This window comes from Pochonia chlamydosporia, chromosome 3 (genome assembly GCF_001653235.2).
Source record: "Pochonia chlamydosporia 170 chromosome 3, whole genome shotgun sequence".
Lineage (NCBI taxonomy): Eukaryota > Fungi > Ascomycota > Sordariomycetes > Hypocreales > Clavicipitaceae > Pochonia > Pochonia chlamydosporia.
The window spans coordinates 1,243,311-1,268,996 of record NC_035792.1 but is presented as its reverse complement, the minus strand read 5'-3'; the positions used below and the strand labels follow the sequence as shown (position 1 = coordinate 1,268,996).

General features: G+C 49.9%; 10 protein-coding genes across 10 annotated transcripts; 6 read left to right on the top strand and 4 right to left on the bottom strand.

Moving 5' to 3' along the window:
* Nucleotides 1-73: 73 nt before the first annotated feature.
* VFPPC_04285 (C6 transcription factor) lies at nt 74-2,269 on the top strand (the record flags this gene model as incomplete). The annotated part of the gene is made up of 5 exons (XM_018283664.1): nt 74-268; nt 352-900; nt 946-1,268; nt 1,326-1,667; nt 1,723-2,269. The coding sequence occupies 5 exons, from the start codon at nt 74-76 to the stop codon at nt 2,267-2,269; spliced, it is 1,956 nt and encodes a 651-aa protein (XP_018144817.1).
* A 1,599-nt stretch (nt 2,270-3,868) lies between these two features.
* On the top strand, nt 3,869-5,534 carry VFPPC_04284 (cytochrome p450 oxidoreductase; the record flags this gene model as incomplete). Its single annotated transcript, XM_018283663.1, has 2 exons — nt 3,869-4,440; nt 4,493-5,534. 2 exons carry the CDS (start codon nt 3,869-3,871, stop codon nt 5,532-5,534), a joined length of 1,614 nt encoding a protein of 537 aa, XP_018144816.1.
* Nucleotides 5,535-6,858: 1,324 nt separating this feature from the next.
* On the top strand, nt 6,859-7,652 carry VFPPC_04283 (hypothetical protein; the record flags this gene model as incomplete). Its single annotated transcript, XM_018283662.1, has 2 exons — nt 6,859-7,195; nt 7,291-7,652. 2 exons carry the CDS (start codon nt 6,859-6,861, stop codon nt 7,650-7,652), a joined length of 699 nt encoding a protein of 232 aa, XP_018144815.1.
* Nucleotides 7,653-9,351: 1,699 nt separating this feature from the next.
* On the bottom strand, nt 9,352-11,159 carry VFPPC_04281 (peptidase S33, tripeptidyl-peptidase; the record flags this gene model as incomplete). The annotated part of the gene is made up of 3 exons (XM_022428394.1): nt 9,352-9,356; nt 9,426-10,284; nt 10,332-11,159. 3 exons carry the CDS (start codon nt 11,157-11,159, stop codon nt 9,352-9,354), a joined length of 1,692 nt encoding a protein of 563 aa, XP_022284460.1.
* Nucleotides 11,160-13,262: 2,103 nt separating this feature from the next.
* On the bottom strand, nt 13,263-13,484 carry VFPPC_15754 (hypothetical protein; the record flags this gene model as incomplete). Its single annotated transcript, XM_018293507.1, has 1 exon — nt 13,263-13,484. The coding sequence occupies one exon, from the start codon at nt 13,482-13,484 to the stop codon at nt 13,263-13,265; it is 222 nt and encodes a 73-aa protein (XP_018144812.1).
* Nucleotides 13,485-14,346: 862 nt separating this feature from the next.
* VFPPC_04280 (protein kinase, catalytic domain-containing protein) lies at nt 14,347-16,361 on the bottom strand (the record flags this gene model as incomplete). The annotated part of the gene is made up of 2 exons (XM_018283660.1): nt 14,347-16,199; nt 16,283-16,361. The coding sequence occupies 2 exons, from the start codon at nt 16,359-16,361 to the stop codon at nt 14,347-14,349; spliced, it is 1,932 nt and encodes a 643-aa protein (XP_018144811.1).
* Nucleotides 16,362-16,385: 24 nt separating this feature from the next.
* Nucleotides 16,386-17,171, top strand: VFPPC_17749 (hypothetical protein; the record flags this gene model as incomplete). Its single annotated transcript, XM_022429437.1, has 2 exons — nt 16,386-16,547; nt 16,593-17,171. The coding sequence occupies 2 exons, from the start codon at nt 16,386-16,388 to the stop codon at nt 17,169-17,171; spliced, it is 741 nt and encodes a 246-aa protein (XP_022285525.1).
* A 174-nt stretch (nt 17,172-17,345) lies between these two features.
* Nucleotides 17,346-17,546, bottom strand: VFPPC_15753 (hypothetical protein; the record flags this gene model as incomplete). The annotated part of the gene is made up of 1 exon (XM_018293506.1): nt 17,346-17,546. One exon carries the CDS (start codon nt 17,544-17,546, stop codon nt 17,346-17,348), a length of 201 nt encoding a protein of 66 aa, XP_018144810.1.
* Nucleotides 17,547-19,272: 1,726 nt separating this feature from the next.
* Nucleotides 19,273-21,477, top strand: VFPPC_04279 (C6 transcription factor; the record flags this gene model as incomplete). The annotated part of the gene is made up of 3 exons (XM_018283659.1): nt 19,273-19,500; nt 19,650-20,606; nt 20,668-21,477. The coding sequence occupies 3 exons, from the start codon at nt 19,273-19,275 to the stop codon at nt 21,475-21,477; spliced, it is 1,995 nt and encodes a 664-aa protein (XP_018144809.1).
* Nucleotides 21,478-23,442: 1,965 nt separating this feature from the next.
* VFPPC_04278 (ABC transporter) lies at nt 23,443-25,477 on the top strand (the record flags this gene model as incomplete). Its single annotated transcript, XM_018283658.1, has 3 exons — nt 23,443-23,635; nt 23,733-23,970; nt 24,022-25,477. 3 exons carry the CDS (start codon nt 23,443-23,445, stop codon nt 25,475-25,477), a joined length of 1,887 nt encoding a protein of 628 aa, XP_018144808.1.
* Nucleotides 25,478-25,686: the final 209 nt, after the last annotated feature.

Here is a 25,686-nt window from a genome sequence, read left to right as displayed (position 1 = left end):
CACCATTCAATTACAATGTTATCCCGGTCATCTTAAAACTCTTTAGATCTTCTAGACATGGGACTCTGGCATCATGAAGCATCAGCACCGAGCTGGAGGAACTCTGACGCCAATCCTCCCCGGACCTCCGCCCGCTCCTCCTCCTGTATTCCTTGAGCCGTCCAATGGTCAATGTAGCGACGACTCCCAGTCATCCAGAGCACCAACCAAGCCAAAACGCTCAGCAATCAGCATCGCGTGTGAGAATTGCAGGCGACGGAAAGCCAAGGTAGGTTACCCAACATTGACCTTGCAAGCTTGGTTGTTTTTCAAAGAAGGCCAAGACCAGATGAGGATGCTCATACGACACAGTGCAATGGCTCCAAGCCAGTGTGTAGGCGCTGCCAGAGCAGAGGGGATGAATGCGTCTATGAATTGGACAGAGGCAAGGCATTAACCACCGTGCTCAAGCAGAAGCAGGGTGACTTGATGCGGGAGAATGACCAGTACCGGCAGCTCTTCCACCTCTTGCGGTCTAAACCCGAGATCGAGGCGTTGGAAATGCTACAGTTTATCAGAGAAGCGAGTGAACCCGAAATCATTCTTGAGACTGCGATGCAAACCGAAACACTTCTCCCGAACCTGTCCTCGACAGACTTGGACCGAGTCTCTCAAATGCAACGACTGGATTGTGAGGCCCTAGCTGCCAGCGCCATCCAAGTTCCAGCCCGACCCTGGACAGTTGTTGTAGGTGACGGCCTGGTTTCCGAGCTTATAACCAATCTTTTCAGTTTGAATGGAACATACTTTTACCCCATTTTCAACCAAACCGCATTCATCGAGGACATGCGGTCTGGGAATATAGATGGCCCTGGATACTGCACCCCGCTGCTTGTCAATGCCATCTGTGCGGTGGAAAGTGTTAGTCTGCCATTTCCGCGGCAAGACCTTAAACTAACCGGTTAGAACTTCTCGCATACCGCAAGGCAATTTGAGGACATGACTAGACAGAATCTTCCAGATCGGTTCTTCGAAGAGGCTAAGGGCTTGTTGGAGCGAGAACAAGGTCGAGCATCGATCCCAAACGTCGTCGCCCTCGTCTTTATGTACGTCGCCATGTCCATTACGGGCAAAGACAGGGCGGCTCGAATGTACCGTTATGCGGCATACGCACTCCTCCACCGACTTTCACTGGAGGAAAAGTTTCTGTGTCTTGAGGCTACGCCTGGTGGTGAAGTGGAAATGGATATTATTAGTCGCGCTCTTTGGGGACTATTCGTTATGGAGAGGTGAGGTTCGCTTCTAAAGGTGATACATGGTTTGTCCACGCTAACAGAACTCCCCAGTCGCATTGCTTTTTACTATTCGCAGCCATCTATTCTACCTGTACCGAGGGTCCCTAAACCAGTCGAAACACCTGGCATGGGCAATGTCGACGTTTTGGGTCATTTACACACCGAGTCCTCTGGCACTATCCCCTTGGTTCCAGGTGTAAACACTGTAAATTGCGATCTGACAGAGCTTTGGAACGAAGTAATGTTGTACACTTGCGACCACGCCATTGTAGGCAGCGATAACGATTTACGCATTCGCAAAACATATTACTGCAAATTATTGGACTACATGGCACAATTGCCACCAAGATTTCACTTCAAGAATAACCTAGCCCCAACAACCTGTCTAGTAAGGTGTGTAAGATTCCATCAGCCTACAGGAAGCCCCCTCAACTGAGTTCACTTACAGGATGCACGAAACGGAAATCATCTTCACAATCCTCCGAGACCTCCCCCTAGATACACCATTCCACACCCTCTACAATCACCCTGGAACAACTGCCAAGGACATTCTCCGGCAACGCTGTGTCGCTGACGTCGAGCTCCTCCAGTGTTATGTACAGAATTGGAAATCACTAGATTGTCTGGTATCACGGCATGCACACCTGTGCCTGCACATTCTTATCCCTATGCTCGAAGATCCGGTTGTCCATTCGTCATTTGCGACAGCCTGCATGATTACACAGCAGGCTTCAACCAACATGAAGGTCATGGGATACCTACTACAGGCGGTACAGACATTTGCGTGGGCGATGAAGAAGAAGATCCCCGAGTCTGCGAAGCCGTTCCTTCAAGGCTGGGGTGCCAAGGCAATCGAGCCGGATTTATCAATGGGATATGTGTTGCCGCAGCAGGATGAAGTTAGGGACGCCTTTGCGCGGGGAAGTCTTTCGAGCTTAGAGGATATGGAGAATCAACTCGGAGTTATGATTGAGAGGTGGGGTATGATGCAATAGCTGTAGCTTTAGCTGCACTGTACACGATCAGATGGATGGACACTCGAACTGTGTTTGTCCTAGAAAAGTGGCGTTTATGCGTGAATGGCATTACATGAGGCATACTGTGCAAGCCGAAATAGTTGCTTGTGCTAGCCAGCATCACATCAGGAATTCAATACTCATTCTTTAAGGCTGATCTCACTGGCCATGTTGGCCGTATGGGTACAAATACAGGTAGAATTCGCATTGCTCATCCGAAGCATGTTGACCCGCACAGCTTGCAAGTCGAGTTGGACGGTAAAAAGGGCCATTGACATACCGACATGAGGATTTGCTCACGTAAACTGGCTTTTAAGTGGCATGGACCATAACTCACGGTGAAAATAGAGACGACTCTAGTTCGTGCCAGCCACACGCCGGCTATTGAATATGAGATAGAGTTTGGTGGTATTAATGTAAGAGACTTGTCAGATCTAGTGGCCGCACAGCATGGTCGTGTGAGTCAGTTCAACCGCGCTCAACAGGATGAAACTATTCTCGGCAGTGACACATGTCCATGATTGGGCGGATGCTGGTCGAGAATTGTGTCTTACAGAATGAGTTTATCTAGTGATCTGGCTGCTTCACTGCATACGATTGTAGTTGTTAAGTGATTGGACTAGCTATGGATTTCTCGAACGGCGAAATGGATGTTGCAGGTGAGATGGAGTTAAGATTATTGAAGTCGATGGTAATCTAGAGTGAGTTTGTAAATTTGAGAGTGGCGAACAGAATGTGTTGAGATATTTCGGGGTGCCTGGCTCTGATATGAGTTGCGTACCACGGTTTTTTGTAATTGAGGTACCTTTAGCTTGTCCCTTTGACATAGGACTATACGAATCATTAAACTAGTTGATATAGAGCTGTAGGATGTAGTGGAATCTGTTCATGTAGCGATACCTCTTAAATTTAGACTCCTCTCAGCACCCATATTCCGCTATCTGCGTTAAAGAGTTTCCAAATATCATTACTCAAGTAATATTTGGCTATGGGCTTAACATTAGCAACGCAGAAAGATAAGACGGAATTTGTCGGAAGTAGCTCGTCTCATCGGTCGACCCTGGCTCCCAATCCTCCACCGCGAACAGCTGCAGGTGAAGTAACAGTTCAGACAAAAGAGTATATACTGCGCGAGAACTTGTAACCGGAAATTTCCACGCTTCGCTTGGCGTGAAAGCCTAAACTGATAGCCATCAACGGACCCCATTGCCCGACGACCCCCTCTGATGCAGCCAAGGTGATATCGAGAGATAAAATAGGCGATCGATAGGCCAAATACTAAGTCATCCACGGCTGAAATCGTATTATCCCCTCTCTTCATGCAACTCAGTTAACTGTGGAGCCGACATGTCATATGTTGGACCTAGTCGATGGTTGTATCTGTTTCCCGTTTCAGTGCAACTCGCGTCCCCCACAGCCGAATGGGACGAAGCTGGCATGTACGGCGCAATACGCGTATACAAGTCATTGAATCACATGGAAGGAGGCAAACCTTTAAAGTTGAACACTTGCTGTTTGAAAGAGGTATTTGTTGAAGCTCCTTAAGGATCTGTTCTTCAAACTCCGACACAGTTCATCATGTCTCCAAATATACAATCACTCGTTCGTTACTTTTCGCTGTTTCCACTCAACATGGAGGCTCTTTTAATCTTATCCGCACTTCTATCTCTGGTTTTCTACCTAGTTCTTCACAAGTATACTCGCACATATTCTCGACTGCCGCTGCCCCCCGGCCCAAAAGGCCTCCCCATCATTGGCAACATTTTCTCTCTGCCACCGAACGGAGTGCCAGAGTATGAGCATTGGCTCAAATTCAAGGACTTATACGGGCCGATTAGTTCCATCACCGTACTAGGCCGAACACTGGTTATTCTCCATGACAGAAAAGCGGTTGACGAGCTCCTCGAGAAAATGTCTACCAAGACATCATCCCGGCCGGAAAACACCTTCTCCAACATGTCTGGATTTAATAGATTCGTTGTAAACATGCAATATGGTGCACAGTGGCGTCAGCACCGTAAGGTTCTGCATCAGTATCTTGGTACAGAAAAGCTTGCGAGACGATTTGACGATGTTCAAGACATGGAGTCGCGACGACTTCTCCTCCGGTTGTTAACTTCGCCTGAGAACCTCGTCCAACATTTTAAAACGTAAGTTGATAAGTCGTGACAACGTGAAGACAAAGTATTGATGAGACTCCAGTGAAGCCGGTGCGATTATTCTACGAGCAACGTATGGGTATGCCATCGAACCGCATTCTCCAGACCCCTTGGTCCAGGCAATTGAAGAAATGATGAACAATCTCTCCAAGTCCACGGTTCCTCTGTCATGGGCAGTCGATGTGATTCCCGCACTCAGGTTCCTACCCAACTTTTTGCCCGGCACATCATTCAAGCAAACAGCCAAGGAAGCGTACGCCATCAATGATCTAGTCACCGACGTTCCCTATCAATTTGTTCAGCAGGAGATGGCAAAAGGCGCCCACCGGCCATCCTTTGTTTCGAGCTCCCTTACAGAAAACAAGCATAGCAACGGGAAAGAAGGCACGGATCACGACGCAGAAAGCGTCATCAAGGTGGTCGCCGCCATCATGTATGGCGGCGGCGCAGATACTACCGTCGCCGTCCTGACTGGCTTTGTCCTAGCCATGATTCTGTTTCCAAAAGTCCAACAACAGGCGCAAGAGGAGCTCGATAGGGTTCTCGGCGATAAGCTCCCCGACGCAGAAGATCAGAACAACCTGCCTTATGTTTCGGCAGTAGTCAAGGAAGCGATGCGCTGGTTTCCAATCGCTCCGGTCAATACCCCCCATGCCACTGATGCAGAGATACAGTATGGAGGATACCGTATTCCAAAAGGATCGTATATACTCGCATCGACATGGTGGTTGCTTCATGATCCGCAAGTATACCAGGATCCGAACGCATTCGACCCCGATCGCTTCCTGTTGCGAAACGAGCCGGAGCCTACCAATGCTATGTTTGGATTCGGCCGCAGAATTTGCCCTGGTCGGTTTGTCGCCGAAAAGAGTTTATTCATAACAATAGCACGACTTTTGTCTACGTTTACAGTTAGGAAAGGCGCTGGAGAAGCCAAACGTGTGTTTACACCTGGACTGATTGCGCATCCGGCTGAGTTTTCGTATGAGATTACGCCGAGGAGCGAGAAGCATGCTGCGTATGTGAGGGCCATCGAAAGGGATGTACCGTGGGAGAAGGGTGACTCTGGGCTTCTTTCGCGATGAATGAAAGGGCTAGTTTATGTTCGTGAGTGAGACAATGGGATAGTGGAGGCTTTTGTCAAATTACTTGGTTTGAACTCGAATGGACTACATATTTCCCACCCAGGAGTAGGCGTGACGTATGTTGCGTGATGTTGTAATTGAACTGTGAGTGTATGGGTGAGTGGGTGGCAGAACAGGCAGATTCAAACATGGATCTTTTTGGCGGCTTTCTTTGCACATGGCTACGTTTCCACGGGTACATCATATCTTTCATTCGTGTAATGATGTGCTTCGACTTGTATAGTTGCCGCTTTTGTCGCTGCTAGCGGTTGTGGACGACTAACGATCTCATTTCAAGAACTCGGTTCATGTGAGGGAGAACTGCATGCCTGTCACGTTGAATCTATCACAGTCCAATGGCGAAAGAAACCGCTCTAAAGTGCTTACGTATTCTTGGAAGAGTTTTATTAAAACAGAATAAGGCCCTTGACAAGCTAGCTGACGTCTTCGCAGCATTTTGGGGCTCATAACGACTAGAGTGTGGCACTTTAGACTTATTACATAATGATACATCATTCTCGTAGATCGAAGAACACTTGCATTGATTAAGTAGATGCCATGAGGACTTAAGATTGAGTGGTTGCTTGATGCTTACTTGGCTGATTGACGCGTAGGCGGCATAGTTAGCTTGAGCTGCTAAATCTTTACATGCATATGTAGTGCTGGCTAGTCAAAAAACAAAATAAGCGCCAACTAAGTTCGTTGCAAAAACGATGAACTAGTTGTTGAGGCGTCATCACTTCCACGGTAAAGCTCGATCAATGAGCCAACATGTTGGAAAGACAGAACACGCTTCTCTTATACCGTCTGCATTAACTTGCATCTATTCGTAGGCAAGTGTACAACAACATACCACAGTTTGGGTTCCCAACTTACCGTATGAAGGCCTTCAGTTGCTTGGCTGTTAATTGCACAATAACTCGCGTCCATGGAAGTCAATGAAACTCGGTCGACTTACAAAACACGGCTGTAAACCGTTTCTCATGCCCAGAATGTAAATACCCAAACTGATGCCATCACAGGTTACCCGTCAACTCACAGCTCCTTAGGGCAACTCATTCGAGCCTAATGCATAGCAGGCTCAGCGCTCACTACACGCTCGCACTCGCACTCGGCTGACATCAATTGAACGGCGGTTTCCTATTCAGGCAACGTTGTCGTCAGCATGCTTGGCAACATCTCATCTATATCAACAATGAACGTCACCATAAACCATCAATCATCAATGGCAAATATACCAAAAAGCCATAAGCTCAACTCAAACTCGCGGGAATAATCTATTGAAATGCTATCCTCAGAAGAACACAAAGAACCACCCCCATACTCCGAAGCAGTAAACAATCACATCCAAAGGCCAAGTCAGCCTCCATTCGCATGCCTAAGTATAAGCGCCTACGACCGCTTCAGACTCATCGGGTTCCCGCAGCCAGTGGTAACTGCAATCCACGCCATTATACGTGACACCTGGGCCAAAGGCCTCGACAGCATTCAGTCCGTGGCGGGCGCGCAGGAGATCAAACTCAATGGGACGCCGTGGATTCCTAATATAAAGGGTGATGATGAGTCGCGGAAACTTATACTAGTCGTTGTGGAGAAGCTGTATACTATGGGCTGGGTGACTTGCACGTCTGTGAGATTTACTCTCAGACTTTCTGTTGATAAAGGTATGCTGTTCTCTCATGCTACACACCTTAAAGGTTATGCTGACGTTGCCAAGGCTCGCTCTTCTTTCGCAAACTATCACCACCGCCACCAGCACAGTTCATAGTAGTGTCGTTTGACCACCTGAATAAACTCAAAATTGTGGGCGATGTACCCCCGAATCTTGGTGATACCCTCGTCAAGACCCTTGGTATTCGCGTATCAAGTCAGGAAGTATCTGGCGATAGGGTGAAATTGAAAATGCATGGGAATACATGGCTGGCGGCGGGTGAAGATGCTGTCCGCTCGCAGTTCCTGGTCATGAGTGTGTTGGAGGTCTTGGACGGGTTTGGGTTTAGAGTGTATACGGCGGTGGAGACGCAGAATGGGCATTCGGGGTATGAGATGGAGAGTCTAATATGCTTGAGGGAGATGTGAGGGCCAATGACAGGGCCATTTGCCATTTCATATAAGGGAAGCGTATCTCGCTTATGTACTGGTAACATAGTTATACAAATTCATTGTGAAAATGTCTGTATTGCTCGCTCATGGAGAAGCTTCGTATCAATGTGCAATGAGCTATCCAAATGGGTTAAGCCTAGTTTGTAACTGCTTTTAGGTTGAAAACAACTCATGAAGAGAAAAGGTCCCATTTAAGTTTAGCCAAAACAATCTTGCACATTGGTGAGTAGGAAGGACACACTGACGGTGTGAGGCTCGAGCTGCAAGCACATAACGCTCAGAGTCTAGATTTGCCCTCTGGAGATCTTTCTCGCTCTGTTCTTCGTTCACAGCTTGCCGTCAATCTAGACCAGACCCTGGCTTCAGTCTCAGCAGTACATGCTGTTGGCTGTAGACTGACACCAGGGTGCTTCACAAATGCCCCTGAAAGGTGTTCTTTGTTGAAGCCTTCCGTCTACAGCCGAGCTACTTCACGGCTTGCTGACTTACAGGCTAATTCCTGTCTTCATCCTCGAGTCTCAATACCTGGAAGCGGTGAACCGCATTTACAACTACATCCGTTCACATCCATGTATCCAGTAGCAACCTCCAGTCTTGTAAGCCCTCAAACTAATAACAGAACGGGCACCAATAACCTAACCCTTTCAAAACATCCAAGTAAACAATAAACCTATACTCACGCCTCAGATATCCACACCGAAATGATCGCGGCATCGCACAGCCATCCCGCCATACTCACCAACAACTCGGATAGATTAACCATGGAAATAACTCTACGGCCTCCAAATACCTCATTCACCGCTTAAACCTGGCCACAAAACGAAATTATCCGGCCACAACCATTGCATAGCCCCAAGCTGATCATGTCGCCGCCCGCCAAAGCAGCAGGTAAATGCAGCCCAACCACATCATCACACCCAATTGCTACCCTCGACAAACAAACCGGAAAGTGATAAAGCGCCTGGAAGGTGAAACAGGTGGCACCGTAATTGTATCCTATTAGTTGGGCGCGCTCAGCGTTCGGAACACGTCCGAACAAAGAACCTGCAGCCCGGTGCCGTGATAGCCGGAATGCATTGTCGTGGCTGAGCTTTTTGGGTCAGGGGCCGGGCCGGGGGTTGAATTAAATATCGCTATTTACCTGATAACAATTTGCCTAGTATATATATGTATCAAAGTTTCTCGTTGTACACTAAATATCCAAGTGCAATACCAAGAACATACTACGATCAAAATGGCCGGCGAAATTGTCAACCAACCCTCTACCAAGATGGAGAACTTGCCTGTTAATCCTGCGAGTGTGACCGAGTCGCAGCAGCCAGTGCGTGTTTAAGCTTAGAGCTTTGAGTTTTGATACTGATGCTGACTTGTTAGGTGGCCGAGCCGGAAATGAGCACCGATGCTGCTAGACTTCGAGGCGGAGAGGAGGCTTCTTGCGATTTCTGCTGCTGCGGATGTAGCGAGGAGTGCTGTTAGAGGATGTGTTCACTATACACGATGAGAGGTAGTGATAGCCTCAGAGAATACAATTAGCTTCGCTACTATGATCCTCCTGGAGGATCTGACTGAGTCTGGGTGTCACTATCTTGATCTGTGTTTTTGGCCCATTGTAGAATCAGCCTTGATATACTTGTCCAAGCCCACAAACTCAGATAACAGTCTTCATCCATGCCCGCTAATCTTTCACAATCACGTCAAATCACCTCGGCAACCTCCCCCTCTCAAACGGACAACTCTCAAAAGGCCTACAATCGCCCTCACAAACCGTCCCCTCCGCAGGAACATCCCCCGTCGCCATATACGCCCTCATCACCCCCCTCGTACAATTACTCGGCCCAGCCAGCAAGGTGCAGTGCCCTACACCTCTCTGCATCACCACCCTCGCCCCCGGATGACCCTTCGCAACAGTCCGCGCACTAGCCAACGGCGTAATAGGATCATATAAACTCGACAGCAGCAGCAGCGGAGCAGACGGCCGCCCCTCAACCTCCCTCTCATCCGGCTCAGGAGACGTAAACGGTCCGGTGAAGCGATACTTGGGATGTGACTGCCAACCAGAGCACAGGATTGACGTCGATGCCGTCATGGCGCCTAGTTTCGGATACTGATTCTCCAGTCGTTGAAGGAGACGTTTCCAGTGTTGGAGGGGCTGGCCAGTCGTGTCGTTGGCGTCGGCACACGCAATGGACGCAAATGTCGAGGACATCCATGTGAACCAGCGGATTATCCCGTCTGCAGGCTCTTCGTCCTCACCATTCTTTGCAGGTGTGGGTGGCACAAGGCTCCGAATAACGCGTGTGTAGTTCCCGTCGATGGCTTGCGCAAGTGTAGTAGAGAGACCCTCGAAGAAGTCCAATGGCGAGTAGAGCTGCGAAAAGATGAGACCCATTATATCTGAGCCGGTGATGAAGATTTCAGGTCCATTGTCAGTTGGCCCAGGTACAGGATCCGCATTGAGACGCTCAATCAGTTCGTCGACGCGGCGTTGGATGTCGTGCCAAGATTTATCGGTATCTTTCCGAAGGGTACAGTTTGATTTGGCATTGAAACACGTCTGGTAGAGGTAGTCGTTTGCATTTTCGGTATCTCTGAAATTGCCGCTCCAGTCCTGTAACCGTCAGTGGTGTTGAGTCTAATGCCAAGGGGGAAACTCACAACATCAATCCAGCTTTCTGGCACGACCACACCATCTAGCATCATTCTCCGCACTCGCCCCGGAAACATGGACAGAAACGTATTTCCTAATATCGTCCCGTACGAGGTCCCGTAGTACATTAATCTAGGCTCCTTGTTGCCACCACCCAAAGGCACTTGAGCCGCTGTCCGCACTTCGAGCTTCTTCTGCCTTAATGCCTCCGTCTCATCCACCAATCGTAGCATATCTCTTGCAATCGACGCGGTAGACGTATACTCATGGATGTTAAAATCCACACCTTCATCTCTATACCGTGCACACTGGTACCCATACGCCTTTGACAAGACAAGATGCTTCTTCAGTCCCTCGTCAGAAGAATCCAGATCTCCTAGCCCACGGCTCTGCCATGTCGCTGCCTCTCGTGCCGCCTCGTTGGAATAGCAGTCCGCACGGGGGGTGCTGTATGCCACGCCGCGCAAATCAAAGGACAATACCTCGTAGTGCTTGTGCCCGTCAATCTGGTGCTGGATGTAGCGCCCGTTCTTGAGCATGTGCACGATTCCAGAGTCCCCTGGCCCGCCGGGGTTGACCATGAGGGTGCCGCCGTATGCTGGGTCAGTGACGTCCACTGTCGCTGGGACTTTGAGGACGGCGATGGCGACGGTGCGGTTGTCGGTGGTGTTGAGATAGTCTAGGGGCATGAGGATGCGGGCACACTCGAATTTGGAGTAGCATTGGGTGTAGCGGAGGTCCCATGTTGGTGTTATGGCGTCCCAGTTGAAGGCTGAGGCGTGAGAGACGGTGAAGAGGCTGGATGAGTAGCCTAGGAGGCTAATTGAGAGCTTCATCTTTATGTTGAGGTGTGAACGCGTGTGTGGATGTTGGCGAGTGGACGCGAATCTCCTTGTGCTCATGGAAACATGACCTCTAGAGTTTAAGTATCAGCGGAGGCTATGTACCCCAATTGATCGAATGTTATTGAAATGGAAGCAATGGCTACGTTGCGTGAGGTTGGAAGGACTGGACTCGATTCACCCGAAGTCTAGAACAATGGTCATCCCCGCCGGATAGCATACCCGAGCATGCAGTTAATAAACCAAAAGGCGCTGGTCTGAACATTGTGAATGAGCTTGCACGGGCCATTGTTCTTTTTGGATGAGAAGAGGAACGTAGGATGATGGCGAGTATGGATGAGAAGTTGGACGCAAATAATGTTCCCATGTTGCTTTGGATACTCCGTAGATGTGATGTGACTGGATGGGTGGCGCTTGTTGAAATATGGCACAGCCCAAGCCACGAAGACAGAGCATTCATCCATGTGAGAACATGAAGAAAATCACGCATCTACATGTAATAATTACTTTAGAGAACCATTCACGAATGCCATGTTGTATATTCCCCATGGCCCAACGTCAAATGTCCGCCTCCCAACTCGCTCACATAATTCTCTCCGCAACACAAGTCGCCAGTACGAACCCTCAACTCTCTCACATCATACTCTGCACAGGAGTCGCCATGCAATCCATCGCCAGTCAGCACACCAGAGATCCAACCTCATCATCACATACCTCACATCTTAAAGCCCTGCAGCGAGAAACACGAAAAGCTTGTTTTCAGCCATCGCGTCGCAACATACCCGCAATCGACCACCTACAGCCACACTCGCAACACTTTCGGAACCAAACCGAATGACGCCAGATGCAGTGAACACCAACCCACGCAGTAATCTTGAGTCCAGCATCGGCGACTCCTGTGCCCAAAAAACGTGGTAGCATTGCACCGCCATCACCGACTCAGGTCGCGCAACGCGAGCAGTTCACGACTTCGGTGCTTCTTCGTACAGCCAGTCCAAACGACGTTTAGCAAACGAGGCCGTGCAGCTCCATCATCGTCACCGTACGAGCCACAATGGCTTTGGGCCCCATGATGAATTAGGTTAAGGGGGAGGCTTGGCGATGCCGATATTCCGAGAAACAGGGACCGTGAGATGTCACTGTGGGGGGAGTCGAGTATCCAAACATGGAACATCAAGGATCGCATCGAGTTCGACTTCATCTCGACACATCTTCGTCAGCCAAGCACGAAAAGCACGATATCCCCCATCGAGCTTCATTCTTCATGGCGTCGAAGTACCAGTCCCTGGCCCAACGAGAGACCTCAACAGTCATTCCCGGCAGCCCCGTGACAGTAACTTGTCCAACATTATTGGCACTTTGCATCACACACAGCGTGCCCTGACCTGATGATGCAACTGGACGAATCGCCGCCACGCATCTACACCACCCTCCTGTACCCTTGAATGAAGCAAACATGTAACTACTGTAATCCTCGAACATGCCGACTTTCAATAAGACTACTCGTACCAGACTTCTCCATAATAATCCCGTCCCATCACCACATTCTCGGCAGTCCCGTGCCGGCGCCACAACACTGCCCGCTCATCAAACCCATCTCACTGCCAATCATTCATCTATTCGCCTCTACTATTGGCGCCGCTCTGATCTTATGATCCAGGCACTAGTTCCCTCTCACATCTTCTCGCAAACCAGGGCGACCCATCTCGACGGACAAATCCCCTTCGTGAGAAACGCCACAAAATGGGTACCTGTAGCTGCTTTGTCCAAGAGCGGTAATGTCCTCGTCGAATTACGTCGTTGGCAAGGAGAGCAGAGAACCCTGAGCTGAGCTGACTTCACCTGCTTCCCGAATTCTTTGTTGGCTTGCTCTTTAAAAGGCTTGTAGTTGCCCGCTGTCGCAAAGGTCGCATCCAGCTTCAAACATCCGTATTCATCGCCAACCTTACAGCCTCTCAACACTTCAACATCGTTATTTCGATACTTGCCCGTATCAAACAATGCCTGCTACTCAGCAACAGATAACCTCGGAGCCGGCTCCTGCTGTCGTTCCTGAGTCCCGAACTAGCACCGAGCAGCCCGTACGTTTTGCACTACCTACCTGGCCTGTTCACGAACTCGTTTGACAGTTGTTTCGTCTATTGTTCGCCATTTGATGTTACTTGTCACCAAGGAGGCTCCCACCCGCAACCACTTACACCACGTGGAGGAGTCGCCTCTTGGCAGCACTCGCGACATTGAAATAATTGACCACACAATCAGTACATTGCTTGGAGTGCCTCCACTGACATGAGTTTCGCAGCGTCCGGTTGAGCCCATGTCTACCGATGCGATGCGCCTTCGAGGCGGCCACAACGGTGAAGGCGAGGTAAGACTACTTATTCATCATCATCATTATCTCCGAGCTACTTCCTCGCCCCCCCATGCCGGTCCACCACGACTATTGAAGTATCAGAGAATTGGCCGACGCTGACAGGACACAAAAACAGGCAATTTGCTGTGGCATCTGCGCCGGCCTTTGCTGCTTCGAGTGCTGCGAATGCTGCTGCTAATCCCTCACCCACACTTCCAACTCACCCTTTGACTCCGTCCCGATACCAACATGCAAGTGAGACGGATGGCAATGAAGAGTAAGCGAGGCGGTGTCGGCAAGAACGGCATGTGGAGAAGTCAAGGTCTAGCTGGTGTCAAGGTTGGATCAAGTCATCACGTCGTTGGCTGGGCAGAGAGTACGAAGTAGACGTCACACAGACCAGACTTACTTGACTCAACCCAACAAACAAAAACCACCACACGTGTTCTGTTGGTGATGGTGTTGGTGTTGGTCTGTAACTCTGTACCCCGAAAGGACGGCAATTCCATGAAATTATTATTACCCAATGGAGATTCTTTCGTGTAGCATCAATGCCAAGACTCTTCCTCTACCAATTTGTCATAATTCGCAAATACGATCCGCATGGCAATTTCCCACGAATCCCCTCCCAAGTTGCCGCCTCGGACTCTGGCATACCGGTGCATTGTTGGTCGCAAAACGAGCAATTTGGAACTTCATCAACTGTGCTTTCTGCGACATCGTCCTTGTGAAATACATCCCATTCGACTGAGATGTAAAACAGCACACGGACTCTGCAACTGCAAAGTCGGTTCGTATTCTCATGCATTGCCAAGAGGTGTGTGCCGCTCATACTACAACTTGCGCAAGCCTTTTCACTACATCCTCGTAAAATGTTACCGACAGTTTCTCAGCAACTCCCGCTGTGTCTTTGTCATCGCCTGACAAAACATCGGACCTCGTCTCACCAACGAGACACGTCTTGGTCGCGTCTTCGAACTTTTCACCCATCTCCGCACCAATATCTGCGATTTGCGCATCTTCAAGCAACTTATCCCGAACTTGTCGCAAAATTTCTGGCTTCCCTCTGGCTCGTCGCATATCAATCCCGAGAACCTGGTCCACTGTCTTCCAGTGAGCCAATTCCACAAATATAACGCCTAGACTATAGATATCAAAGCTCTTCTTGGATCTTTGCCTCTCTCGCTTCCTGTTTGCCTGCGCATTGGGGTGTCTGTATAAATCCTCTTCTGCATCATCCCCCGGCACATCTGTCATCTCGTCTGACCCTCCTGGGCGTGAAAAGTCAAACCCCGAGAGATACGGTTGACGGTAGTCCACGTGCCCAGATCGCGTACGGAAGAACAGCACATTGTGACTCCGAAGACCCTTGTGCAACCAGTTGACAGCATGTAGATATAACACGCAGTTGCTGAGGGCATTTGCTAATCGGATTCGTTCCGTCACGCGGGGCTTCCTAACCCGATCATCTTGCAGGAGGTCGTGAAGAGACACCGGAGGAAGAGTAGTATGCAGCAAGTCGTTGTTGGGTCGCTCGAATATGAGACCTAGCCGCCTGTCAAGGACATCAACATCATCTGCGGGGATATCGGGGTCCGCTTTATCGAAGAACCCGAGACAGTGTGGTGTCCTGAAGGCTTCCGGCTTCGGGCTATGATTTAGTAAAGATGCTAATTTCCTCACCCGATCAACAATATCTTTCTTCAATAGTGTATCAGGGCTCAACCCCACCGTGTCATAGTCTTTCCACTCTATCCATACTTTCTTCTTGCCATTTGCAGTCTTTAAAATGGCTTCGCAGCGGGGTTCATCCGATTCATCCACATTAGCATCTAATTCTATCAGATAACGCGGCACCTGGACATTGTGTGGCTCTGATGGTTTGGCAAGCTCAAGAAATTTAACCGCCGCTTCGTCTACTTGAGTCAGCTTTCCTGTTTTGGGGTCAATTGTCTCGTTAAAGGCCTTGAACTTGGCAAGTTTGGATAACTGCATCAAAGCCTCAATGCTCGCTGCTTTTTCCGATTGGGATAGGCGTGAGGAACCCAAGGGTGACTCGGCTCCGGCGGCTAGCTGCGATTTCAATGCCAGCACGAGGTGGCCCAAATCGGCAATCTTTTGGTGCAAAAGCAAAACTCCCCTATTCGTGTCTTGCACGGTGTTACGGATTTCTACCTGCAGCGAGTGATCCAAAATGTTCGTCATGTTATCGTTCAAAGCCGAAAACTTGGACAGCAGCAGCTCAAAAGCAACTTTATCAAAAGACACCCATCGAAGGCGTTGATACCCCTCTTGAGATTTAGCCCTGAGACTGGCCATGGCATTCTTGATAAAGTCTCGCTTTCTGTCTGACATGGGAAAGTTGGCTAGCTTGGCGTCCTTTTCTGGTGCACTGAGCAAGCCGTCGTCATCTCGATCAGCCTTGAGGTTGTTGTGTCTACGTTGGTGCTGTGTGAACTCATCGAAGAGACATTGAATCTGCACCAGCATATCCAGCACCGTTTGGCGGTGTAGGTTGAAGATATTTGAGTTGAGAATCTTATCATGATTCTTGGCCTCCAGATCCAGCAGCCCTGAAGTTTCGCTCCATGCGAAAAGACGCTGCTGCTCCATTCGAAGCCTCAAGTTAAGGTACTTGCACTCATCATCGTAGCCCAGTGCCGTAATCAATAGCTGTATACCTGGATGACCCAAAAAGCGATATTAGCCACGGCTTGCTTTTCTAAATACCAATGATTTGTAACGACGAATCGGTAGTTCATACCTTGAATGCAACCAGTATACACCTGAAGGCCAAGTGATGCTACGCCAAGCGCGAGACCAGCTACAGAGACCGGGTCCATGACTGGCCCATCGACGAGTCGATAATGCCTTCAATATATCACGGCCCCGATCAGCTCTCGGGTGGTTTCCTTGCCTCCTCTCAATGCACCATGGGTGCCGGCGTTGGCAAGCTGAAAGCTGTAAAGGTGCTCAATAAATATGCGCCAGGGCTGTTGGAGCTTAGAAATTCGGAATGGTGTCGCCATGCTTGATTCGTCGTGGCGCGGGGCAGAAGGCAGAGGGGTGGGTAGAATTTCAGCATGGGGTTTTGGCTTTTTGATGGTGTCAGCACTTGCAGGTGGTCTGGACCCCTGGTGATATCTCATATTCCGATGTGCAACACCAACCATGGAGGACCATCCGCCACTCAGCCGGTACCATGTCCACTAATGCATATTGTATGCATTTTCATGACTCTGTTTGCTTCGAGACAGTTGCGAGGAGACAGAATTGCCACAATACAGAAACCTTGCCAATATAGAAGTTCATTGCCAGCTGAAGACCGGGAGGGCCTGAAGCCTGAACTGTCCTTTCGACGAAGTGATGATGCTACTTCGTACTGGCATCGCTGGGTGTTGGAAGGCGCCGCGCCAAACCTTTTGTTGTTGAAAGTAACCACACATCCACTCGCTGCCTGGGCTGAAATGACGGCTTTCAACATCAAATACAAGTTAGCCCCCATCTTCCCATTCCTCATTCCCCATGCCCCCCAATCGCAGGCGAGGCATGCTGTTGTGGGAAGAAAGACCCAGCTTTTTGGCTCATGCTCATGTCATTTCTGCTTGCCTCCCAGGTCTGTGGGTAATATGTGGCCCATGTGCATGGGCTAGCCAAACAGCCTGCGAAGATGGATCAAATCCCTGCGGGCAAATTGTCATCAGAGACCAAACTCCAGGCCTGTGAAGCTGAGGTGACATAGAATGGCCGAGCAACGAAATGAATTGATCTCTGAAAAAAATTTAACCCCTAACCAATGCAGTTTTTTCGATCATCCGGTTCAATGATTAGCCACTTCTGTCCACAGTAAAAGGATGATGTCGACGTGGACGACAGGAAGCATGGACAGTGGTGGCAGCAGAAATAGCAGCTACATTGATTGGCATTAGCGAGGCAGATATTGAAGGACTGCCAAGTATATAGAGGAGTAGTGGCCAATTCATTGTCAGATGTGAACAAGGGTTTGGTTCACTGTTGGTTCGCTGCATCTGTTAGGGTTCAAACACATGCCGCCGCATCTAATGTGTTTGGCAGATCTCACTCCGCCACCGTCGTATGTGAAAGCCATAGCAGGGTATGGAGTAGGTTTTCAAAGTTGTCAAGAAAGGCATTAAAAGGAGAGACTTAGCCGCAATAGGCTGCTGCACGGAAGCAAACAAGCTGACGCCAAAACAAGTTCTAGTGTTTCATTTTATGCATCGCAGGCAATGCGACTGTGGTGTAGATAATCCGCTCTTGTGCATCCGGTCGGCTTGATGTTCAGTGATGGAGGCACGAGAGCAGGGAACCAGGGGCGAGGTTAAAAGAAAAAAGAAAGCGAAACAGAGGCAAACAGAGACAACAGAGACAGTGATAACAGGCGTCTCAGGTGGATAACAGCATGGGCCATCTTTGGTCCGCGTGGGCAAAAAGGTGTTGGGTGCATCTGACGAAGACACATTGAAACAGGCCCTGCGTGATGAAAGATTGATGAGAAATGACAGCCTTGACCAGATATGAGAGATTCATCGGTGAGCATCAATATGCCAAGCCAACACCCACCCAAGATTGCCAGTCGGAAGGACCGATTCTCCGTTTTGTCATCAGATGCCGATGTGGTGGGAGATTGAGCATTGGGAAAGAGCGAGCGCCGCATGCAGAATGGCCTAGCAACACGGGGTACTCCAAGCTCTGTGCAAATGAACGCCTCGATCAATGTACCTGGGTACATTGGTGAAATTGGTGAAGGCAACCACTTCAGATGCTGGAATCAACTTTAATGGAGGAAGCCAGTTGAGCCGGTGGAGTTGACCATTTGCCCATTTGCCCATTGTCTGGTCTGGTAACTCATTGATTCCTTGCTTCAGTGCTCCGTGCAGAATACTCGACACCACCATCACCAATCGATTCTTTGTAAGTTTCTGAGTTGATTTTACTCGAGTTACACCAGTGGCCCTCGTCGACGCACAGGCTCCCGCCTGCCCTTGATAGACTCCGACTGGTCCCCGTTCAAGGGTTAGACATCATCTACTCCGTGCTACTTGAATACTCACGTTTGCCGAGCAGAGCAGCAACAAGGCGTCCAGCAAAGCATTGAATTCGCCGGACAACCAGCCAGCTCTTCACACCAGATACCTTTTTTGCATTGTATCGCAAGCAAAAATAGCAGGAGTACCGAGTACCAAGTAGGCAAATCCTCCGCTCCGGCTGCGTCACAACACTTCCCCGTGCCTCAGATCAGCCCAGCCAGGCCACGATTCCGAGCTCATGGGAAGGGCAAACAACCCAGACGACCTGAGCATCCTGCATGCACACATCCCAGACAGCCCAGACAACCACTCGCGACTTTGGGAAGCAAGATGATGCTGTGATGCACAACTGCCCAGTAAAGACTCCGCCGCCACAAAATTGCTTCTTTGCTGCTGGCAAACGTTCCCCACCCATCACAACCTTGAAGCGTCCTTTTGTGGGAGCCATACTTTTTCACAGAGCGAGCACCCAAACCACACATCAGACCGCACACTTGAACCTTCATCAGGACTAGTAAATTCCATCCTGTCGTGTATTTGCCTGGCCATTTGTCTCCTCTTTTTAACGCCAGTCTTTACTCAGCCAGAGACGACTTGACGCCTTCAACGTCTGTGGGCCGGGAGCCGGGTGGATATTCCTGTCCTCTCCCTATATTCATAATTTCTGGTCTTGGAGATTTTGAGATTCAGATTTCGCAGCTTTCAAATGGCCGTCGACCCTTCAATTCCTGAGCCGGATGGCGTCCCTCTTCCTGCATTTCAATCCCGGACAGGCTCCATGTCTTCCACATCATCGCCGAACTCTCAGGCGCAGAGCACCACCCCCGCCGCCTCCTCTGGTACTGGTGTCGATGCGGAGAAGAACACAACTCCGGATATGAGCAATGATGGACGCTCGCGGGAATCCACGGTGCCTGCAGCTTGTTTGGCATGCGTAAGTCGGCATCATAAATTTACCACCCAGCACCTTGGCATCTGCGTTGGCGTGATATTGCCTATTTCCCTCCATTGACTACGCCAAACCAGGCGGACTCCATAAATCTAAGTAGACGGTAACACGTACTAATTTGTCTCTATGTATAGCGCAGCAAGCATCTCAAGTGCGATGGGCAAACGCCATGTGCCCGTTGTATCAGCACACAAAGTGAATGCGTTTATGTTGCATCTCGCAGGGGCTACAAAGGTCCTCGTCGTGGCACAGTCCAAAACCCCAATAAGAGACAGGCTACCTCACCACCTGATTTGAGCCCCGGCAGCTCGGATTGCCCTATGCTCCTCGGAGCACGAACGGGGTCAACTAATATGCCTACAGTAGTTGGCGGCGGATTTGGTCCACCGACTATGCCTTCGCACGACGTGAATGCGGCCGGGTACGCCCCGTCCCAACAGCCTACTAATATGCAGCTTTACAAGTCGTATTGTGCCGTCAATGGGATCGATCCGTCAGGGTGGGTGGTGAACCAGACTGGAAACCCAGCTGCCGTGCAAATTCCTGGTCCCACGATGGAGGAGCGGTGTTTCGATTCATTCTATCATCACTTTCACGCCTCACACCCATTTGTTTTGCCTAAACCGTTTCTCCTCCAGATATCGAAGGAGCCGTCGTTGAATCCGGTAACGGCGGCCATGAGATGGGTTGGATCAATATTCATCGATGTTGCTACCCCTGTTCGAGAACGAATGTTCAACGAAGCGTTTAGCCTCATTTATGCCCCTGGACGGTCCAAGGATGGTTTCCTGGTGCAAGCCATGATGCTCCTCATCGTTGGCCTTGATGGGAGCTGTCAACAGGACAAGGCAAGAGGCATCCTCAACGACGTGGAGGCTCTGGCGCTGGAAATAAGACTCAACACTCGAGAATTTGCAACAACACACGGACGTGGCATTGCTGTTTTGGAAGAAAGCTGGCGTCGCACTTGGTGGGACTTGTTCGTTATTGATGGGATGGTGGCTGGTGTCCATCGTGTAACCAACTTTCTTCTCTTCGACGTTCCGGCTGGAGCTGCACTTCCCTGTGAAGAAGACCAATATTTAACGGCGGTGAGTGTGACGGTCGAAGTTTGCCATTTTTGCCGCGATGAAACTAATGGAACATATGCAGAGAATACCCATCCCGCTATATCTGGACGACCTTGAGGACCAAGACTTTTCCGGTGAAGACCGCGAGTTTTCATCTTTTGCCTATCGCGTATTATGTGCGCGCAACTTGGGGAAGTTGATGCGAGCACCTCCAATTTTCGGACCGGAAGACGAAAATCTTGGCAAGATCGAAACACTCCTTACCAACTGGCGGCTTCATCTACCTTCGGCGAAGCGAGATGCTTTACAAAAGAATGGAAAGCTGGACGAAATGATGTTCCAGGCACACATGATGAACCAGGCGACATCGATTATGCTTCATCAACCGCATTCACAACTTGACTCGAGCCCAACGCAAGATATCAATTCGTGCGCTCCCCACCAAGTCATACCCGCCGGGGATCTGTTCAACTCGCATACCAGACACACTATAGAATCCGCCAACTGCATCAGCACAATGATTACTCACCGCGTGCCACTTCTCTCGCATACGCATTTCTTTACTTGTGTCATCACGCTGTCGTCAATCGTGCATCTGAGCAGGTGGGCATTATTCTTCATTCCTCACGACGACGACGATCTTCGACAGCAAATACGGCTCAACATCGGTGCATTAAACCACCTCTCCGAGGTATGGGGGGCTGCTGATCGAGCTCGAGGGCAGGTCAAGGCGGTGGCGCAGGAAATATACAAGGTAAAGAAGCAGCAGCGGTCAAACTCTCAGTTTTGGCTGGGTCTTTCTCAGGAAGAGATGCTCAATACAATTGCGACGGACGACTCCATTATCAACGAAATTGAAAACTTCGAGCCGATGCCAAATCTTCTAGGGTGAAGGAGTGCGAGATGACGTGTTTTGCCATGGAGGCAAGCCAAAGATGGCATACAGTTGAAAAAAGAGACGAAACGCCAACACGAAGTTATAATACGACACCAAAAGCCATGCTAATATGCATTACCACTGAGGTACTCTGGTGGCGTTTTGGGAAGCATCTGTTGTGGAATTGAGCTGGGAAAATTGGGCGTTTTTTGCATAAGTGTATGTATTCAAAGCTTTGGACGATGTACTGTACGACGATAGACGAAGAGCTTTTAGGCTATTCAATATGAAGCGCTTTCGGATTTTATTGATGAACACTTAGGTGCTTTTCATATCTTTGGGACGGCATCTGGCCTGGCCTGGCCTGGAACTTATTGTACTACATGGAAGTGGGACTTGATACGAATTCTCGGCGTTTCAAACATCTGCATGGCATGGGAAGGAGAACGAGATGTGGATGAGTAGGGGGTATGGGATGCAGCCCTACAGCCCTGTGACGCCTCCATCCAGGGGACGGATCGGACCAACATCTGGGACATGACACTATATCTCGCATATGAGCACATGGGGACGAACGATGGGTATCGCGGTGACGTGATGGCCGCATTGGCAATCGGCGACCGGTTGTGGCGGTTTCACAAAATCCAAACACCCGGCGTGGATGAAGTGGGCGATGAGTCGGCTGTGGCCAGGCGGTGATGATGATGCTGGGATGAGAGGGAATGGTCGGCGATGACATACGGTATATGCGGCGGCCATGCAGCTGTTGACACCGAGTACGGTAAGTACTTGATGCAATACATTACTCCAGTAGTAGATTGTGCCGTGTCGTTGGTATTGACCAGAGTCTAGATATCGGGTACTCGGGCATCTCGAAGCTCTTGGCCATGCTCACACGATCTAATAATAATATGCCAACGTTGAACTGAGCGCTAGTGAACGGCGACCAATGCGGCCGACGGCGGGTGCTAATTCCTTGCTAGTCAGGGTGCCAGGTTGCAGTCGGCGACCTAGCATACATGTACATACCCTGACTCCGTACCACGGCTGTCAACCGCCGACCAGACGTCAACTGGTTCAATTTTCTCGCACCAGACATGTCAGGACGGACTCAGGACTCAACTCGACTGGCGAGCCACTCACATGACTTCGCTTCACCTGCAGCCAATCGGTGTCTTACCCCCCACTAGTTCGACAGGCAGCCGTCAACGGTAAACCCGAACAAACCAGACATGCAACGGTCAAGATGAGATGGGATGTTTTGGTGGACCCCGGATTCCCGATGTCATGCCATTCAAGGGAACCTGAATTTAGCATTTGATGGAGCAACGGGCCATCGGGCGGCCATGTAGGAGAATGCCGCAATGGATGATGAGACGGCGACCATCCGCCCGACAATACTTCAGTGCGAGGCTTCTTGTTCTTATTTGTATCCACAATCCGCCCTGCTGTGCGTGTCATCTTCAGGCACAGGTTGTCGGCGACCAGCCTCAATCAATATTATATCTCACTTGGATACAATACTGCTGACAAAATGCAGGGCCTTGACGTTGAGCTTTTTTTTTCTGCTCATATACAATATATAGTCCGTTGGCTTCACTTCGCAACTTCCTACAACTTCGGGTGAAAAGGCTAAACTCCAGTCATCACGATTGCACAATCGGTGCTTATCAATAATTTCATCGCCAACCACCCACCACACCTTAAACAGGCTGTGAAACGTATACAACCTCCCTCCAAGCACTATATTTACTCTCGAGTAACTACTAGCGGCCCGTGAATGCCGTACAACCCCTAATATTGCCAACTCACCTCAAGTTGCATATATAGCTCGGCGACCTGCAGCACCCCTGCTAGCCAGCAAGTTTACGTCTGACAAAGCCCAAAGTCTTTTCCTATCAGTCGTTCTTTAAACCCTACATCTGCCCAACGAGACTTTGCCCTTCAATCTCAATTTCTTGGTTTTGAAGAACGGGCAAGATGGGTTCTGAAAAATCAGGCTCCTCGGGCGCCATGACGAAGGATCCGGAACAAGAAGCCGTCGCCGACGCGCATTTGAATAACTCGACAGTGAAGAGCGTTACTTGGAGCGGGGTAACTGTTACGGTGAAGGATAGAGAGACGAAGAAGCCTAAGAATATTGTTGATGAGGCAGCAGGCGCAGTTGAAGCTGGTGAGTATAAACCCTGTGAAACTACATTCGCAAACCCACATTCCCACTATCTACAACTCCCCCTCAACTTCAGAACTTGATCTAATTCCTATTTCAGGCGAAATTTGCGCGCTAATGGGCCCATCTGGCTGCGGTAAAACAACTCTTCTCAACGTCCTAGCCCGCCGACCTACCAATGCCAGTGATGTCCAAGCCAAGGTTCTCATCAACGGCACCGAAGTCTCCCAGTCTGCCTTCCGACAAATCACATGCTTCGTAGAACAAGAAGACGCTCTCATCGGATCTCTGACCGTTAGAGAAACCCTCGATTTCTCATCCCGCCTCGCCAGCACCAGGTAATATGACTTCCCTCCAAGACTCTTTGCACAAGTACCAACACCATGTAGTTCACTGCCCCGAAAAGAACGCCTCCTCCGAATCGACTCACTTCTCGCCTCCTTCGGTCTCACCTCACAAGCTTCCACCATCATCGGCACCCCAATCCGCAAAGGCATCTCCGGCGGACAAAAGCGCCGTGTTGGCGTGGCCAGCCAGCTCATCACCAGCCCGAAGGTGCTCTTCCTCGATGAACCAACGTCCGGCCTCGACTCAGCTGCCTCATGGGAAGTGGTAAACTACCTCCGCAAGGTGGCCAAGCGACACAACCTCATCGTCATTTGTTCGATCCACCAGCCCTCGACGGCAACATTTAACTTGTTTGATAAGCTGATGCTCCTTTCCGCCGGCAAGACGCACTACTTTGGCCCGGTGTCCAACGTCGTTCCACACTTCCAATCACTCGGTGTCCAGGTGCCCAACTACATCAACCCAGCCGAATTCCTCCTCGACCTCGTCAACATCGACTTTGCAAACGACGTCTCGTCCGCGTCAGAGCGTCTTGACGCCCTCCAAGCGCAATGGCTCTCGTCGCCGCAATCGCAAGAAACCGCCTCCCTCGTCAACACCCTCTCATCGGCCTCACACCCCCTCAATCTCTCTGAAATTCAAAAACCATCCACGCCAAGCCTCATCCTCACGCTCCTCCACCGCTCATTCATCAAATCCTACCGCGACGTCGTAGCCTACGGCATCCGCCTCGCCATGTACACCGGTCTCGCCATCATGATGGGCACAGTATGGGTCCGTCTCTCGCCCGACCAGGAATCCATCCAGCCCTTCATCAACGCCATCTTCTTCGGCTCGGCATTCATGTCCTTCATGGCCGTCGCCTACGTTCCCGCTTTCCTCGAAGACCGTCTCCAGTACGTCAAGGACCTGCACAACGGCCTCTACGGCGCCACCGAGTTCATCGTTTCCAATTTCTTCATTGGCATCCCGTACCTGTTTCTTATATCGGTCGTCTTCTCCGTCATTTCGTACTGGTTGTCGAATTTTCAGCCCACGGCAAAGGCATTCTTCACATGGATAATGTGGCTGTTCCTCGATCTTTTGGCTGCGGAATCGCTCGTCGTGTTCATGAGTTCTCTTGTGCCCAGCTTCGTCATCGCATTGGCACTGGTCGCTTTTGCGAATGGCCTGTGGATGTCGGTGGGTGGATTCATGGTCCCGCCGACGATTTTGAACGTCTTTTATAAATATGTCTTTCACTACTGGGATTATCAGAAGTATGTGTTTGAGGGGATGATGGTGAATGAGTTTGCGGAGAGGACGTATTCGTGCGGTGCGGGTTGTAGATGCATGTATGAGTCGCCGTTGGCGAATCAGTGCAAGATTGCAGGGCAGGCTGTACTGGATCAGTATGGTTACTCTACGGGGAAGTTGGGGCAGAATGTTGGCATTATGGTTTCTATAATTGCTGGGTATAGGATTGCATCTTGGATTGTTTTGAAGTTGCGAAGATAGAGGCGCAGTATGTGTTTAGTAGACTGTACATTGCGATGGTGTATCTAGGTAATAAATAGAGACAGTAGTTTACAAATATATTCGCTAAAATTAAATGTCAGTATCGCCAATAATTAAAACACTATTTATTTTCTCTCAATTGTTCTACGTATCCTGGATGAAGTCCAACTCAATCAATGTGGGGCAAATCTCATCTCATCAACCACTTC